At 42.6% G+C, this 18,528-nt stretch overlaps 1 protein-coding gene across 1 annotated transcript in view; it reads right to left on the bottom strand.

The window, feature by feature from the left end:
* Positions 1-280: 280 nt before the first annotated feature.
* Positions 281-18,528, bottom strand: part of LOC306964539 (tetratricopeptide repeat protein 28-like) — a 116,621-nt gene continuing 98,373 nt past the window's right edge. Inside the window, exons 9-24 of the mRNA XM_079558587.1 lie at positions 17,450-17,559; positions 14,903-15,032; positions 14,408-14,626; positions 12,226-12,385; positions 9,308-9,448; positions 6,182-6,326; positions 5,853-6,029; positions 5,227-5,765; positions 4,858-5,105; positions 4,440-4,564; positions 4,131-4,362; positions 3,948-4,024; positions 3,532-3,555; positions 2,949-3,078; positions 2,625-2,732; positions 281-2,506 (exon numbers count right to left, since the gene is read on the bottom strand). Coding sequence (XP_079414713.1) covers positions 921-2,506; positions 2,625-2,732; positions 2,949-3,078; positions 3,532-3,555; positions 3,948-4,024; positions 4,131-4,362; positions 4,440-4,564; positions 4,858-5,105; positions 5,227-5,765; positions 5,853-6,029; positions 6,182-6,326; positions 9,308-9,448; positions 12,226-12,385; positions 14,408-14,626; positions 14,903-15,032; positions 17,450-17,559 — 4,151 coding nt within the window. The 3' untranslated portion in view covers positions 281-920. The remainder of the gene's footprint in view (positions 2,507-2,624; positions 2,733-2,948; positions 3,079-3,531; positions 3,556-3,947; positions 4,025-4,130; positions 4,363-4,439; positions 4,565-4,857; positions 5,106-5,226; positions 5,766-5,852; positions 6,030-6,181; positions 6,327-9,307; positions 9,449-12,225; positions 12,386-14,407; positions 14,627-14,902; positions 15,033-17,449; positions 17,560-18,528) is intronic.

The following is an 18,528-nucleotide window of genomic DNA, read 5'->3' as shown; positions in this document are numbered from 1 at the left end:
CTATGTAGGCTAACTAACAGTCTTTCCTTTTCCACGGGGCTCATACCTCACTTGGAGGTAGAGGTCATCTGTGGAGGGATGGAGGTGCAAGGACGGGGTGTAGATTTACTACAGAGACAGAAGAGATTGTGATTAAGAAACGGATTTGGAAGGAAGTGTGTTGGCCTACACTACAGATCCCCAAATGCATAATTTATTGTTGACCTCAAAGGATCCTTGTGTATAAAGGGTCAAGTATACAAACAAGCAAACATGATTTTATTGAAACAGTTTACTGATAAACGACGGATGGGTGTAATGAAACTTCCATTTAACTCTTAACAAAAATCATGGGCTAAAAATTCATATATGGTACTTAACAGTGAATAGCAAGATAATCCATGCTCAAAGCAGACACTCAGTTCACAAAGAAATCAGGCAAAATGCCGCTTTGATTTCATTATAAAATATGAAATTTCCCCCCACTCTATCCACTTTACATGGTACAGGTTTACTCAATTTTCTTATAATAGAAAATGATTATTACTGATTGTGAAACACTGGAATTAATTTACAAAACATAATAATTATTTTTATATTAATAACAATAACAAACAATAACATTTACCATTAAATTTTAAAACAGAATAAAATAAAGAAAATCAGTCAGAGTCAGTTGTTGTATCTTGGCCCACACAAACAGCAAAAGTTTTCTGTGAAAATACCAAATGGTATTTACATTTACCTGACACACAGTTAAACACAAACACAGTATCAGGTCATTGAGTATTTCTCATTGCCATTTACAGTGTTACGGGCACAAAGAAAACACGCTCTGGAAAGCATTCATGTGCCTATGCAGGGTCAATGACCAGCAAATCCTTCATTTACCAAGCTAAATCCCCCTGTAACTCATAAAAGCATAGGACCATTTCAAATGTTCAGCATTTAGAAGAAGGGAAAAATCTTCCAGGTGACAGGAACTTGTATCCATTGCCAGCAGGTAGTCGAAAAGAGCGAGCCCCAGGGCTACTACTTGTGGAAATAGTGGGAGATGGGGCTACTTTTCTAGGGTTGGAGCAGTGTCCGTTAGAAGAGTTCTTGTTGCTCCCTTCTATCTCCCGCAGCTCCAGGCTGTCTGGGTTCTCATTAGGTGAGCAGTGGCGTGGCGACAGGTTTAGGAGGTTCAGTACATCCCTGGTGGCAGAGGTCAGGGGAGGTCCAGGAGCACTGTGCACAGCTCTGATTGGACCTAGATGCTGCTGTGGCTGACCTGAAGCATTTGTCCAAAAGGTCTTTAGATTGTGTATAGCCTGAACTTTCTCATCAATGACTCCTCTTCTTAGTCGATCTAAGTCAGGGACTTCAGCGGATGTAGAGCAGGCAGACCCAGTGGAGGAGTAGGACAGAGCTGGGGATGGAGCACTGCCAACAGGAGATTGGTGACCAGAACAGGGAGAAATGTTGCTGGGCGAGCGAGAGATGTGACCACTGTAAGGGGAACTTGGATATTTTAGTCTAAACTGTGCATTACTGTCCAGAGTTGGTGAAGGATGACTGCCCTCCTTTTGCGATGACTCAGAGACTGCAGGACTGTTGTAGCCTGAGCTTATCTTCTGAAGTGAAGAGGAACGAGAGGGAGGTTTCGGTCGGGGAGATGAATGAGCACGACCACTCGCACTGCTGTTTGGCCGGCTAAAAGCACTGGTTTCAGAAGAGCGGAAGGTACTGCTGCGTGCTGTAGTCACCCCTGATGTACTGCCCTCTGCCCCAGCCCGCTGGAGGCTCCCCACTGCCCTCAGATGAGTGTGGGTCTCCTCCAAAATCTTCTGAGCCAGTTCCTGAGGATCCAAAGGGGCTGCCTTTTCTTCCTGAGACTTGACAGTGCTGTCAGTCTCAGTGCTGGACTGGTCAGACTCCCCCGTGTCTGAGGTGGTCACTTTTCCCACCTTCTGGAAGGGGGAGTTGGGGCTTGGCACAAGGCTTGTCTTGACGGGGGATGTGGGGGTGCTGACACTCCCTCTGGATGACACTGACACAGTATAGCCACGACCAGCTCCACCAGAGGCACTGACCCCACGACCTCCCCTGTGGCGCTGACCATGCCCGGGTGGCAATGGTAGAGAGTCACAGTGGCTCCCCAGAGGTTCACTGCTGATAATAGAGAAGCCCTCGTACTCTTCCTCATCTCCTCGAGCCCCAGCTACAGAGGCGGCTGCCCCATGAGGAGAGGAGCGGCTTCGAGGGACATGATGCTTGTGTGCAGAATAATACGCTGTGGCACCACCACGCTGCCTATGTGCAAGGAAGTCACAGTCTGATTTGGAAGCAAAGCTCATAGTAGATGCAACAGAGCTGAGACTATATACAGAGATGGCATCTGAGGCCTGATTGTCCAGGCAACTTGGAGAAAACGGGAGGCTTGAATACCCCAATGGCAAAGGGTTGGACACAGACTGAGCTGACGCAAGAGACTCCAGGGAAGACGAGCTGTCCAGGCTCAAGCGCTTCGGCAATTCAGTGGAGTCTACAAAAAGAAAGAAATCATATATAGATTTCATAATCACACTAGATGTATAACTGTATTCATTTTTATTGTTCCAAAAGATTACAAATAACTAATATTGTCAAAACAGTGTACATACCAAACAGAGCCAGCAGAGACTGGAGAGCAAAGTGCAGGGTGCGGCGGTTGGCTAGTTTGCCAGTCTTCAAGGCCACTTCTTCTTGGCCTACCTCACATAAGTCAAATCCTGGGAAACAAGAGAGAGGAAGTAAATCGGCAAATGCTTAATATAACAAATGCATAATGCACTTTTTAAAGGATTAATTATTAGATAGGACAGTAAAGGTTGAAAGGTGGTCACAATCGTCATTGGAGCCAGGACTCAAACCCACAACATGTGCAGCAGCCTTAACCACTAGATTACGCAAAGTGTTACAGTAAATGTATGGCAACAAAGACCTACCAAGAGCAGCAAGAAATTCATGGCATCCTGGAAGTCTCCAAAGCTGTACACTAATGGACACTTGAATGGGCAAAAGGGAGAAATCTTGCTCTTTTTCACCCGTCTGGAGCTGCACAAGCACCTGGTGGAGCTAAGGAGCAGAAGTTGGGAAAAATAAGACAATGAGACACTTTGCCCAAATTATCATCAGTATTTAAGGACACATTTTAATCAGGCCAAATCTATTCATGACAAGTTTAGTTTAGGAGGTATTTCCAGGGCTACACATGCTCTCACTGCACACTTTACTCATTGTATGGGGATTTTATGGCCTGATGCAACAGCTCAGAAAGTAAATGCATGTTTCTGGTCATTACTGGCTAATGCTCATGAGAGGGTTATTTGTACATGATATGAACCTTTGTTGTAACTAATCTCTGATATGAGAAAGTAGGAGAAAGTATGCAGTGTGTTGAAAAGAGGCAGAAGGGATGTAATAACCACGAGAAAAAGAACAACATAGACTAGACATTTTCTCCTGGAATATGATTCATAGTGGTAAACAAAAATGGGTTAGAATGCAGGTTTGTAAAAGCATACTTACCATTGCCACCATATTTTTAACAGCCTTTAGATCGCACATTGGAAGCAAGAAAGGAAGAAAAGGTTTTTAATAACATGCATGCAGATCATTCCCCAAAAACAAAAGGTTCACCCCAGAGATGCAAACAATGCGTATTATAGGATCCAGTGTGTTAAAAATAAAGCACAGTGACTCACATCAAGAAACTCTTGTGCACTTGCACGTGTTAGTCACATGTGTAACTGGGATAAGCTTCAGCAACATTACTCTCCACTAGTATTACATGTTAGAGTTGAAGAGAACAGCCAACATGTATACACCGTGGGAAAAGCGTTGCTAAACATGGCATTGTGCTACAGCTTATGTCGCTCACTGTAATACTTAAACAATTCAAAGTATGTAGATGTGCTGCTTTAAGTAGGATTGAAAATGCCTACCCGATTAATGAGTTGCTCGCCAGCTTCTGATGCTGTTATGAGTTTACACAAAGCCTGTAAAGCTGGTGGTGGTAGGCCTACAGAAAATATTGGAAAAAGTGCACAAACAACATTAATGACAATCACTTGAAAAGTATAACTAACCTGGTGACACAGAACAGAGTAGCTGTCACATGCACTTACCCAGCAATGACTGCAGAGTGTTGCTGCACTGCTGGAGCCTGTCTCCTGGGTCAGCGGTGGGGAAGAAGACAGCTGAGGGGAAGCCAGTCCCTGCCGAGTCAAGACGGAAGCCTACTGCTGTCAACAGAGACTGCCATCCAGGTACACCCCCCACCTTGTTTTCCACACTCTGCTGTGATGTGTACATAGAGTTACGCTGGCCATTCTGTATCCTCTGAAGAGATTTTTCCACCTATGTTGAGCAAGAAAGAAAATATTTGTCAAAGCTGAATTTGTATATCTACATTGTACATAGGATACACCTCTTACCAAATGCAGCAAAACCCTTAGTGCATCTCGTGCCCGATCAGGATATTGCAGAATCTCGGCTAAAGCTTGGCCAATCAGAGAAGATGGGCTGTTGAGCTTCACATCATTTCCAATGAGCATATACCCTAAAGGATCAAAATAAAATTAATAATTCAAAAGATTTTTCAGTCAATCTTTTATAGCCTCCCCATATTTTTTATGTTGTACACACACACACATATGTATATACAGTATATATATGTTATCTAAGAGCATCCCTACAGGATTACGTATATAATGAGTTAGTTAGTTATTATAGAACAAAGGTTATATTTGACCACGTCCTGGGTCTAGATTTAACATCTTGTGTACATTGAAGAATGCATTGGCCTTTAGAGAGTAAAAAGGTTGTGCAATGACAAATGAAGGCTCCACTAACCTGCCCAGTTGGAGGGGTGAGAATACTGTTTACTACTCTGGACAGTTTTCATGGCATCTGCCAGAGCAGCACTAGCCTTGGTCCCATTAAGAAGGGCAGTGTAGAAAGCGTGGACAAAAACTTTAGAGGCTGCAACAGGGACAGGCCACAAGGAGACAAGGACACACTGAGCTCCAGCAGCAAGGAAGGCCCTGGTCAGTCCAACAACACCGTCTGCTGTCACCTTACTGCTGGATTCCTGGTAAGACCTGAGCCACAGAAAAAAACATATGGACCAACATTACTAAACCTTATCACAACATGACAGTATGTATACTTAATTGAATATGTTTGAAGTGATTTAACATTTTGTCTACAACAGAAACTTACCCCAGGACCACAAGCTTGACGGGCAGTCGTAGGTTCAGGATGTCAGCAGCTGTGAGTAGGAACTCCTGAAGAGGTGGACTGTCACAGATGCTCTCCACATCACTGCTGTCGTCCTGCATGTGCAGAGACTCAGGGATGGTGTATCCACTTCCAACAGAGCCTTTCCTGCCCCTGCTACTGCTGCCTCTCCTGCCACCTGCTCCTCTTCCGATTGTCCCAACACTCCCACTTGCTCCAGACGAAACACCTTCCGGATTTGGGGTTAACACCAGTGCAGCCAACTTCCAGGAAATGTGGGTAGCAAAGTGAGCACACTCAGCCTGACTGAGGGCACCCATGACTCTTTCTTTTGTGGCAGAGGAACCAGCCAGTGGTTGGCAGCCCAGCAGCTCTGCTACCATCAAAGCCTCCTCCTCTGCAGAAGGCATCGGGCCCCATAACCAGCGGTCCATCACAGGAGAAGGCAGCCTCGGGTTTCCAACTACTGCAGCCATAGAGACACCACCACAAGGAGATGATCCAGGGCGCCGAGAGTGAGACTAGACATACAGGACATTGCACGTTACTTACATTTGTAAAATATTTTCTGTTGTACACATTATATGTTTATAATTCTGATTTCTAACCTTTAACGATCCAAGGCCATGGATTGAAGGAACGGCAATAAGGCTAAAGCGCTCATACAGATATTCATTAGAAGAACTTCCTTTGAGCAGAGCAAAGGGAATGAGGTAAAGCTCTCCCTCGAGCACCATCACCAGCTGCCGATGCCGGCCCACGGGCCCACTGGAGTGCATCAGGCCCTGACCGTCAAAAATAGATTAGGTTAGACACACGACATGTATACATTCAGTTGATTGAATTGTATTTCTTGTGATTGAATTTCCCCACATTCCATTCAGTGCCACAGAGTTAGGTGAATAGGCAGCCAATGACCCATGCACACACTACTCACCCCCTCCATAGGCGCAATGAGTAGATCATAAAGTGCCCGGAGTGGAGGCTTGCTGAGGTTGCTGGAGCGACGTGGCAGGGTCGAGCTTCCATCTTTGGCTGGAGACATGGTGTTACTGAATAGGCTGGTCATGCTTTGGCAACTTCTATAAAAAACAACAAAAAAGGTAGGTAGATATGATTCTATATAGTAGCATGCATCGCAAACGTACACAAATATACACATGTACAGTATGTAATTTGTTTATGTAATTATACAGCAGAGTAAACAGTCACCAATTTTGATTTTATGTCATTAAATTAGTTATTTTAACCTGAGGCTCTGTCAAAAACGTCCAATAATGATATTGAACTGTTACTAAAAAGTGTGCAAAACTAAACACAATCCACCAGATGGCAGTATTGTATCTTGTATATTGCTGCGATATCAGCCACATACTGGAAAACACATGCATATACATATACACTTACTGACATGCTGTCTAAAAGAAGCACAATGTTTCAGCTAATCACAAGGCCCCATTATACTGAGCACGGCGACTAGTGGCCATAGGGGCAGAGCCTTTGGTGCTGGAGGGACACAGAGTTCAAGTTTCTCCCTACAATCCTCCTTCCATCTGTTCCAGCAACCCGAGTGTCTTCCGGGCTCAAGCCAACAGACATCTATCCTGCCCTTCTGCAAGCCCCAGGCCACTGGCTTCCCTCCAGTCTCACTACACAGTCCAGTCTCTCTCTGGCCCTGGCATGGGTCTCTTTGGGAAAACAACCATCAATTGTTCGGCTGACAAGAAGAACAAGAAAGGAGCTGTGAGAAAAGCAAGAGTCAAGTGCAAAGGAAGCAGTTCAAAGAAAGCACAAGGAGAAGAAGGGCAGAAGGTGACGACTGAATTTAGTGGCCGTCTGTTGAGATTTGCTTGATGTGAATGGTGTTACAAGTCCTTGCTATGCTAATCTCCAACCTGTGTTTTACCAACTGGAGATAATGATGCCTAATTAACTACAAAATGTGAGTTAGCTTGACATGCTGTGCAAATCCTCACTGGCAAATACAGCCTCCTCAATCGGATTATGATATCAATATTACAAAATCTATTCAATTAATATTGGATTATAAAATGAGGGAACCTCTATTATCACCTGGTAATCCTTTTAAGGCGGTTTGTAGAATTGTGGGCAATTGCCCTATTTAGAGCAATTGCCCACAATACTACAGAAATATTACAGAAAAGAAGAGCAAAAAAATCAAACAATCCAAGGCACTCCAAAAGTAGAGATCATAAAAAGCTTTTATTAACACTTGGCTAGATGAGATAAAATCATTGCCAACGCGTTTCGAAACGCGAAAAGAAGAGCATTTATTTCTAAACCCTGCATCACATGTTTGACTGGTTTTATTTAGGGCCATCACAGAATCTGAGTGCAGCGGACAATGAAGCTCAATGGTAAGTTTTTGACGGAAAACTACTTATGTTGAACTTGACCTTTTTATGTTGGAAATTGTATCCATGAACTTGTATCCATGAACGACATCAATTAGAGACAGGATGAAACGCTTTTGTTACGATGCAATTTGTGTCGCAATTTCAATATATTTTGATGCAAAAAGATTTATGTATTATGAAGTATTGCAATAGTTTATCCTGAATAAACTGAAATGAAAGCACTAGCCAAGTGCAAGCAAAGTTATAAACAAAATGCTAATCTGACATTTGGTGAAGTATTTTGAGGTGCTTGGATGTAGGCCCACAGTGCACTCTCCTGTCCTGGCAGAGTTATTGACCACTGTTGATATAGATGTCATGTTCATGTTCAGTGCCAGTGTCTGTGTACATTGGTGTATGAATGAGAGTATGAATGGGTGAGTGGATCCTTGCTGTAAAGCGCTTTGAGTGCCTAATGTAGGTGGAAAAGCGCTATATAAGTTGAGTCCATTTACCATTCATGTATTGCGATACTAGTATGACAAAAGGATAAATTCCTCTCAATTGACTGATAGCCTTCTGTTTGAATAATGTCTACTGTTGTGAAAACACTACGTAACCTTAATTTGTGCTGAGAAAGAACTTGATATCTCTGCCAACTTGTTTAAAATGTGAATTAGCGCAGCAATACTAGAGATAGTAGCGACAAACTAGGTCAAAAATGTTTTTGCGATATGGAATGAAATGGAATCTTATTTGTATAGTGCTTTTTTCATGACTCAAGTCACCCAAAGCGCTTCACACTGAGTAGAGGAAATATGACAGAATTCTGGCCTGTTCTCCACCTCAACCATAGGGTTTCATTCTTACCACGTCACATATGTCACATGAACACAACCAGTGAGGGAATCGAATGTACAAAATTCCACAGTACAAACAGAGCACCAAACCACTACAGTATCCATGATAAATAAATCTTTATATAGTTTGAGAGAATTCTCCAAAGCCTTTGTGTCTTTACAAGAAAGAGGAGCAAGCCCAAAAGGAGCTCTAAGGGAGGCGTGCTGTGTGTTGACATTAAGCCCTTGAGATTTTTTTTATATTGCCTTCACATCGAGAAAGCCGATCCCTACTACTAACCATGAGAATAATTTTAAAGTTTTAAACCCCAAAAGAATGAGCGGATTATTACCGGCAGCCCATTAAAGAGGCTTAATGAGCACCGAGACACAATTAAAGCTGGAATTACCCTCTCATCAAAGAGCAGCTCAACTGTGGACGAGGACAAGGAAATCTGACCCAGGCACACACAAAAGCCCGTTTGAATTTGTGTACATAAGCAATCAGGACAATCCTAATGAAAGCCTTCCATAATGACATTTAATATTACTTTGAAAAAACAGAACAGAGCTCGGAAACCTTGCCATAAACAAGCACAGAGAATGTGCACAACTATTCCAACACACAGACAAAAGCCCCATTGGAGTAGGCATTTGATAAGGGCTTTAGCAGCTTGGCTCTATTTAATAAGGGGGGATTCGCATGCAGCCTTGGCACTGGCAAAACAAAGGGAAAATCTCCTCTCGCAGATGAACCACAAAACCCCGAATGCCTTTTTAATACTATATGCATTTATAGCTTTCACTTCTTCATGTGTTTTATCACTATACGTCTTTGGCGCATTGGTAGCATTTGCCCACATTTACCTGTTGAACAAGTTGTTTCTGGACACCATGCGGAGGAAACCAGTTGGATCCGTCACAGAATTAAGTTTGTTGTTGAGCTCCTCAAACTGTTGGTCCAATAAATCTCCAGCTTCACTTTCGGTCTCGCTACTCGAACACCCTCTAATAGAAAAAAAGAGCAAAAACAAATGGGGAGTGAGAGACATGAAATGCTGCCCAGAGAAAAGATGAAACAATAGACAGGCTTACATTGTTTCACAGTGGATAAACTACAGATTTGCACATGATGCAAAAAGCACAGTGTTCAACCCACACTCGCATGGCCTATTTTCCCAAAATTGGTAAGATGAGTTTGTAAGTCTATTCAGGGGCTGGGATGATATAAGAAGGAAGTCAACCCACCATCCCCACCAAGTAATGAGAGTCACAGAAGCACCCGCTGCAGCACATGTTGATACAGCGGTAGCCTATTTTTGTTTAAACATATAATACTTTGCAAAAGTTGGCAATATTAATAAGTAAATAAATAAATACAGACGAAGAGCCCTCAGGGAGAAAGATGCACAAACCAACATGATTATATCTATTCATATCTATGTAAGATCTTTGAATGTATTGCTATCTGGATTAGGTTTGAGATTTATGTTCTAAAATAAAAATTCAGTTCACTCCATATTTTAGACAATTTCAGGAGCAATGACACCTGAGGGAAGAGTGAAAGATAAATGGCTAAACTAATGTAAGAATCATGCATTTCATAAGTAAGGATTAAACAACGAAGAGCCGTGCATTATGCAGTTTTAATGCACGACGTGGAGGCAACAACCCCATGAGGCGCAGCGGAGCGCAGTAAAACTGTATAATCCACGTGTGTCAAGGATTGTGATTACGAGAGTTGTTTAATCTGCTTATACCATGCTCACACAAACTGAAACTCTTCATTGTGACCTGTTTGCTTTTTTTTTAGAAGGGTCTTTTATGTTTTAAGCCCTTTTACCTGAAACTAGTTCCAACATGTTTGTCGTGACTATGGAAAAAGCTTCTGTGGAGTGATATAGAACTGTTGCCAGACTAACTGTGTGTTATACAGTTTGCATGCCGGTTAGCCAATCAGAATTGAGTATTCAAGTAATCATGGTTACTTGAGAATCAAACTTGTGTGCATCACTGTTAATGTATTTTATCCTTGTTGCTTTTGTGCTGCCTTCCTGTAATTCTGCCTGTGTGTAATTGTTATGGTGTAGTGTTTATGCCAAATGTTAACAGGTAATTGGTTGTGTGTGAGATGAAGGGACTACAGTTGAAAACTAGCTTTAGAGCTAAAACTGGCACATTTACAGTGATGTTAATTAATGTGCATTGTCCTTGTTCAAATAAAATAAAATTGTAATAAAGATAGACTTCCTGACCCCCCAAAAAAGTCACTGTGCCCAAAGAATGAAATCAGCTGACGACCTGAATATCCTGAATATCCCGGTTATTCCATCAATGGATTTCTTCTTCCCTGATGGCACGGGTGTATTCCAACATGACAATGCCAGGATTCATCGAGCTCATGTTGTAAAAGAGTTGTTCAGGGAGCGTGAGACATTTTCACACATGGATTGGCCACCACAGAATCCTTAATTTTCAGTATTTTTATTTGAAGCCCTCTAAGTGTAAAATATACATCATAAAGAATACGCTGCATCCTCTGCTATTTAATTCAGTTGTATCTCCATTCGTTTTCCCAGTCCCTCTCCTCACTCTGGAGAATGAATAGACTGGTAAGTGGTGCCATATTGTGCCCATCCAGGCGCAGTGGCTTGTGAGCAGCTTCCCATTGGAGTAGTAAATGAGCTGGTAATGGGGCAGGAGGTCCAAGCTGCTCGGGTGGCAGGGACTGGCACCGGGCAGGCCAGCTGGGCACCCTGAATCAAACACCAACTAGAGAGAGGAGACCTTCGGCAAACATGTAGCCACACAGTGCACTTGTATTGATGTTACCCAGTGTCTTTCTTCTATCATGCTTTTTCGTCTGCGTCTCACTAGACCAGCCCTGACCGCTGCCACAGAAAAACACATTAAATATACATAGAAACACAGATTTTTGCTTCTATATTTCAATTTTCTTAGCCGTTCACTCGTTTTTTCTTTTACTCGTCATGTTTGCTGCTCAACAGTTTGGCCATTCAAAGAGCCATTATTCCGTATCATTTCTCCTCACCGGGAGGAGAGCTGAATACTTTGGTCAGGTAGCGGAGGTCTGTCATCATAAGATGCAATGGGGCAGAATAACAGTCTCTTATGCACACACTCAGAATGATAAAATAACCTATTTTGCTCCTTACCTCTTGCACACGCACAACATATTAAGTTGTGCTTCACCACGTTGTGTGTTAAGATTACATTTTACATTTTTCTCATCCGTAACTTGCTGTTATGGATAAGACACATTTTGTATCCCCAAATTCTGCCTGCTTTCTATTATCACTATGTTGATATTTGCAAATTAAGATCTTATTTTTTGCATGCACATATTATTGTTATTAGTTGACTATTGTTATCAAATCATGTTTAATGTTTGCATCACTCCACAGCTGAAAATCAGTAGTTTGTGAACCATTTGGCATAAAAGTAAATCTGATTCTTATTCTCTGTATGTTTTTAGTGATGTCAAAATGTATAAATCCATGGCCAAGTATTCATCTACATTTAAAATCATTTTTTGTACTGTAACATCAACCTGCCCAGGGACTACAGGTGGAAATTAGCATCTTTGCTATAACCTGGCACAATGCATCTTTCCTTTTGGTCAATGTTAAATTGTGCACTGTCCCTGTCTAAATAAAAACCATACCATACCATACCATTCTCTAGCTTTACGTGAATAAAGAGTGCTATACTAAAACCCATTGCTGTTGATTGTTTGTAACGCAGCTTCCTTATATGCACCTTACCTGCTATAATAGGATTCAACTCCGAGAGCCTCGCGGGCGTTGGCGATGTGCTGCTCCAGTGAGGACCCGCTGACCATGCTGCTGCCCCCTCCGTCCTGGAAATCAGACCCTCCTTCTGATAAACCCTCACCCAGGTACACCTCATGAAACTTCAGGATGCCTGCGGAGAGTAAGGGGCTCCATCAAAAACAACGATCAGATTTATAAAGCGAACGCCAAAGAAAATAAAACGATTTGCCACGGCTCCTTTTCTAATGCATTCCTCTCGCAGACCCGCAACAGGGGGGATTATTGGATCATTTCAAGTGAAGGCAATGAGTGTGAAACCATGTGTGGTAGTGCATCTGTGGAGCAAAATGAATAAAACAAATAACGTTCAATAAAAGATAAAACTAGACAGTCTGTGCCATCTGCTGCCCGCCATGAGAGCTCAGGCGTGTGCAGGAGCAGCAGAAAGGGACGGGGAAGAGCGCTCCTGGAGATGTACAAGCTGTGTGTGGGTCCACGCTGAGTATATGTTTTAATTGCCTAAGGGGGTCATTTACCAAGTGCAAACCGAGTAGCATGTGCGAAAATGGATCAGCAGCAGAGTCATTGCTCATGTTTTACTCACGCAGTCATTCACATATGAGATTTGGGGCACATAAAGTTGCACTTTTGTATGAAATGCGCGGTATAAATAAAGTTGCCTTGCCTTGCCCAATACTGTAGTGCAATTTCAAATACTAAATTCGGTGCAACATACCCACAAATGTTTATTAGCGAGTTTCCAGCTTGCACTCGCTGTTTAGCACCTGTCTTGAGTGTATCTATTAAAAAAGAGTTAAAGGAACAGACCACCGTTTTTCCATACTGAGACACGTTATTACCTGAGCTTAGATGAGTTGATGTGTACTCGTCTGGTCTTTGTGCGTGCCCTCAGTCATGCAAAACGACCAAAGATGTTGTTAGCATTTGGCCTGTCCCAGTATATTCCTATGGCTCCAAACGGGGGTGAAGTTGGAAGTTATCACGCTCTTCTATGCTATTGCGTACGCACAAAGACCAGACAGGTACGCATCAACTCGTCTAAACTCAGGTAAGAACGTAACACAGCATGGAAAAACGACGGCCTGTTCCTTTAACCTCCTCCACCTGAAAGAAGCACATTTTCTCCAGTTTGGCATTACCCAAATAAATCTCAAAATGGCAAAATGGCAACAAAAACGAGGATGAAAGACCAACAAAAAAGCAACAAAAAGTTGCAAAAAAAAGCCACAAAAGTGCACCAAAACGTGACAAAAAAGCGATGAAAGTGCAGCAAAAAAGTGACGAAAACGCAGTAAAAAAGCCCGAAAAAATGTGACAAAAACTCTGGTATAGGCGGGTGGTAAGAGGTTTTATTTGATACCACTGTGCCCATGTCCATCCTAGTGTCTATCAATCAACACAAAAAAGAAAGTGGTAATTTTGTAACTTTCGTATATGGTGCTTGGTATACGGTGCATACAGTACATCCTGCACACTCAAAGGCATTGGACATAAAAATAACATTAGCCTTTTCTTTATCATAAGAAAATGGGGGATTGAACTAGTATTTTCACAACCATAACTAACATAGGTAAAAATACATTTAAACTGCTGCAAAGCGACACTATGTTCTGACAGCGTGTTAACGCAAAGCGTTTCCCTGTTGGCATGGTGGTATGTGTGAAGATAGTGTTGGCGGCATCACTCTCGATTAGTGTGCTTCCTTTGGCAGATGCCGTGCGGGGTGAGAAGCCAAGCAGGGGCCAAGTCCATGCTTTATACACACTTAACTTAAAATACAGCCTAAAAGACAGATTTGAGCTATTAATTGTGGTACATATTGCCACTATTTTAGCAAGAAACTTATTAGATTGTGGCTAAAACTGTAACAGTATTTGGGGAAGAAAAAGTAATAAAGAGCAGCATGAAGTGAGGAAAAACAGCAATATTAGATAATGTTTCGCGAACAATATTAGTTATTACAGAGATATGTTCATAAACCATTTCAACACAATATGCTCGACTGTATAACAAAATGTGTAGGCAACAAGACCAAAAATCCAAAATCAGAACCAAAACAAGGGTCAAATTAAACTAAAATTACACTTTTTTTTACACTTATTTTTCCGCGCTATAGAACCCTCACATCAAGTGTGTCAAGGATTGCACTGACCTGCTCCTGGAGCCAGCAGCCAGCTGTACAGATATCCCGCAGCCATGGAGAAGTACAGCACCAGGGCCCTCTGGCTGTTAACAGTGTCCAGGATGTGCTCCACTGTTACTGGGGTGTAAGGGTCTGAGTCCTGCTGACCTGTCTGCCTCTCCACCAACAGATCAGCAAACGCTCGAGTCCGACCCCGTTCCGCCACTGCCAGCGCCTCATCGTGATGGCCTGAGGAGCAAGTGCAACAGTTAAGGTTTATCGCTGCGTCTCAAGTGTGTCAGACGAAGCAGGAATCTACCACACAACCAAACAGAACAATGGGTGGAGTAATAGCAAGACCCATCACTGTTAATTAACTATTCTTCACTATCATGAAATATTTAGTGAACCCTTGAGCATTGTGCAAGAAGGCATTGTTTTCCAAGATGAGGCTATGCCTGTCAGGTGTTTCCAGTAATGTCTCCCATGGCTTTACTCGAGAACTAATTATAATTGAGAATGTACCTAGGCTCACAAGGACCCTCTGGAGAGCTTGGTAACAGGAGGTCTGCAGATCGAACAGAGAAAGCTTGTAGTCCGTGCTGTGCTGAGCTTCATGGCGAATAGTCTCAAAAAGTGCTGATGCCCGGTAAAGCTGAAGAAAGAGAAATATATTTAGATACTTTTATTGTCCTGTTAATGAGTGAGCGCAGCACGTGTACTGTAAAATGATATAATAACATAAAAACAAAAAAAACAAAAATGTTAATGTTTTAAAATTAATTTAGATATTATGGTCACAGAACAGGAAGTGAGATTCATCCACTAGATGGTAGCAACTATCTCAGTGGATAGAACAACAGAGTGGTTATTTTCTAATCAGACCTTGGCGGAGATACTGTAGTGATGATGAATCACCTTCCTACATCAGGAATTCTCCCCTCTACTTGAGCTGCTTGGACATGGAAACGGGCTGTGTGAAGCCATTACCTGGACACCCAGAACAGACAGGGTCTCTAGAAATAGGTGCTATTTGAACTCAAAGGTCCTGTGTGCATTAGAGGATCTTACAGTGAGACAGACACTACATTGAGTTGAAGGTGGGGCTGTGTTCACTGGGGTAGCAGAGTAGGTCAGAAGTGCTGATTCAAGAGGGCTTTATCGATCCTTCTCCCTGTGCTTATGGAAACCCTTTGACTGACAGGGGGTTTAGAGGTCCCCTCCAGGAGGGCAGAATGAGCAGTTTCTCTATTTTCACACTTAAAGATTTGCATTATTAAAATGAGCTCTGTGCATTTGCTGGCAAAACACAAAGACAGAGGACATACACAGAGCCTAGTCTGCTGTGCACCAAGGTCACAGTCGAAAGTGTGTCAGAGCGGGAAAATGGGGAGAGGGGAGATCAGCAGAGAATCTGGGAGCGGGCTGCATTAGAGCTATAGAGAGTTCCTGGTCCCGGGCTGATTTTGCTGATAGAGCTGCGAGCTGATTGCTGCAGAGCTTGCTTAATCTGTTAGGCTTGCAGACATCCCTTTAAGAGTGAAACTAATTTCTCCCAACGCCTTTCCTCTGGCCTGACCCGTTCTGGCTAAGATGAAAGGGAAACGATCCTAAATGTGCAGCGTGAGCAGTGACTTGCTTGGCTGCTGTGCAGGTAGAATGTGTCATTTTGTGCAGCTGCTATGCATGCAGTTTGTGAGCTGATGTTTTAGCAGCTCTGACACTAACAAGACTTTAATCTGACAGGTTAAGTGAATGCCAGTGTCACACTTGAGGCAAGAGGAACTGGATATACACATAAGTCTAATGATTTTTGTAAAATATTCTTCCTAGAAAAGCTCTCTGACAGATGATATCAAAGGTAAGCTGCTTTATCTAGACCGCTGATATTTAAGTAACCATTTATTGATTTGTGCTCTGTGGATGTAAGTGCTTTTCAGATATCTGATTAGAATCAGTCCATGTCAATCTGTATGGGAGAGCACTCAGGGATTATAATACAATTGGTTTACAAGTATGAGGACCAGAAAACATGGGGTCAAGTTCTCTCATTCCAGACCTATAGACGTTTTATGAATACCAATATGACCTCATACAAATTAGGTTTGAAGTGTAGCGTGGCCTTAACCAAGTTCGTCTGTAGCAACATACCAGCTAATGAATAAACATTACACGTCCAGACACTGTGGACACGTCTGCCCTTTAGCAGCACTGGTTTATCCTAAAGGCTGCAAGCTACAAGAAAAGAATGATAAGAAAATACAATGTGGAGAACAGCATTAAAGTCTATATAAAGAACAATACAAAAGTACACACTATGGGTCACAAAGTCATCGTCTGTGAGTAACAGAAATTATAAACAAGTGAAAGCCGCTAACGTCCCTGCAGACAGACAAGCTCACTTTCACTGCACAGATATTCCAAAAGATTTTTTTGAGCTGTGGAGTGAGGACAACTTTGAGGGAAATATTCATGACACATTGCATGCTTGAGGTGTGGGCAGTGGTCTGGAGAGGAGAGATTCAGAGATACAAGGGCTCTGAATTCCACAGAGTATCAAAAATATCTTTAGTCATCTGTTGTCTGTCTGCTGAGATGATGGCGCTTATAGGATCAGCAAAGTCTGGACATAGACTTCCCTGTTTAAACCTGAAAATACGGAATGGAGTGCATGTAAGAGAAAGGCTAACTTGTGATGTACCTAGATGATGCATAACAGTAAAAAATAATAATAATAAAAAAATAAAAATAATGATACATCCTTAATATGTAAATAAAGTTACTTTCTGTTGATCAGTGCAAACTAACACCCCACTCTGCATGAGCAATGAATCCTGTGTGGAACTGTGAATATGGATATGTTCACGTTCAACCTAAAATACCCTTTACACCTATGAAATACCAATGAATAGGAACCATGACAATGATAATCTGTTAGTTAATTGGCCACTTCACACTGGCCATAATGTTTTGACTGAACACATTGCCTTTATTAAACAATGAAGAAGAAGTTTCATGTTATCTGTAAAGATGAACTGACTGAAGATGAATGAATGGAAGAAGAAGGCAGACCTGATGTTGGGCTTCCTCCAGGTTTCCGCTGGCCCACAGTGAGAGCCCGAGACGATGGCGGATCTTGGCCTCATCTTCACGGCGGGCCAGCTGTTCTGCAAGCCGGAGGCCTGTCAGAGGCGCAGGAGAAGGAGCAGAAAGTGAGAGAGTCAAAATGATTCTAAATGGGCAGACTTGTAGGTATCATTCAGACGAACAGATGTAAGCATCGTGTGGACTCATGTTCTCACAGTGAACAGGTGAGGATAGTTGGCCTCGATGTAATTTCACGCAGACACTTGGTCCAAAGCTTACACTTGTGCGATGGAGTGAGCCTGTTTGAGCACTAATCGGATTGCATAGCAATCAATGCTAAGGATTGACTGGCTGTGCAAACAACACACTCCTACTGCTTACATAAAAGAGCTCTCTCAATATAATTAAGAAGCATACAAATATTTGCAAACATAATCATTAAGCAATTAAAGCCTCAAACAAATTCCCACAGCAAAGCCTGTGGGCTGTGGTGGATAAGCTAACCTGGATATTTAAAAACATGGCTCTGTCACTCACTAGTACTGAGTACACTTTCTCCTATTCAGATTTTAGTGCTTGAGCAGTGTGTCAGATCTGTGTGTCTTTCTAGCATTCCTGCAATGTAACTACTGAGAGAAAAATGCCACTTCATTGAAGAAAATAAAGCAAAACAGAAACAACAGCTGCTGGGTCACATATCAACCACAAGGCACTGACTTTACAGCAAGTAGCCTGCAGATTCCTATTAAGTCATGCTTGGCTCATTTACTGGTCTATTCTCTTCACGGCAAGCGTGAGGAAGGAGACGGAACATGGTTTTAGGAAAAGGGGGACAAAACTGGGCCAAGCCGTCCTGATCCTAGTTTGCTTTTCTCAATGTTCCTGGAAAATATTCTGTGGCTGGAAGAGATAAGCCCAGAACAGAGAGCGTGACCCCAAGCAGCCCACTACTCCACAGGACCCAACACACCGCATATCCGGAGACCTCATGGCTCCTCCACGACCACTGTAAAGCCGTGCACCTTTGAAGCCTGCCTCAGTCTCCCCTCGCGCCTTATCCGTGC

This window comes from Gobius niger, assembly GCF_951799975.1.
Source record: "Gobius niger genome assembly, chromosome: 1".
NCBI classification, from domain to species: Eukaryota; Metazoa; Chordata; class Actinopteri; order Gobiiformes; family Gobiidae; genus Gobius; species Gobius niger.
Note: the sequence above shows the minus strand (reverse complement) of the source record. Positions and strands in the feature narration are given on the sequence as shown.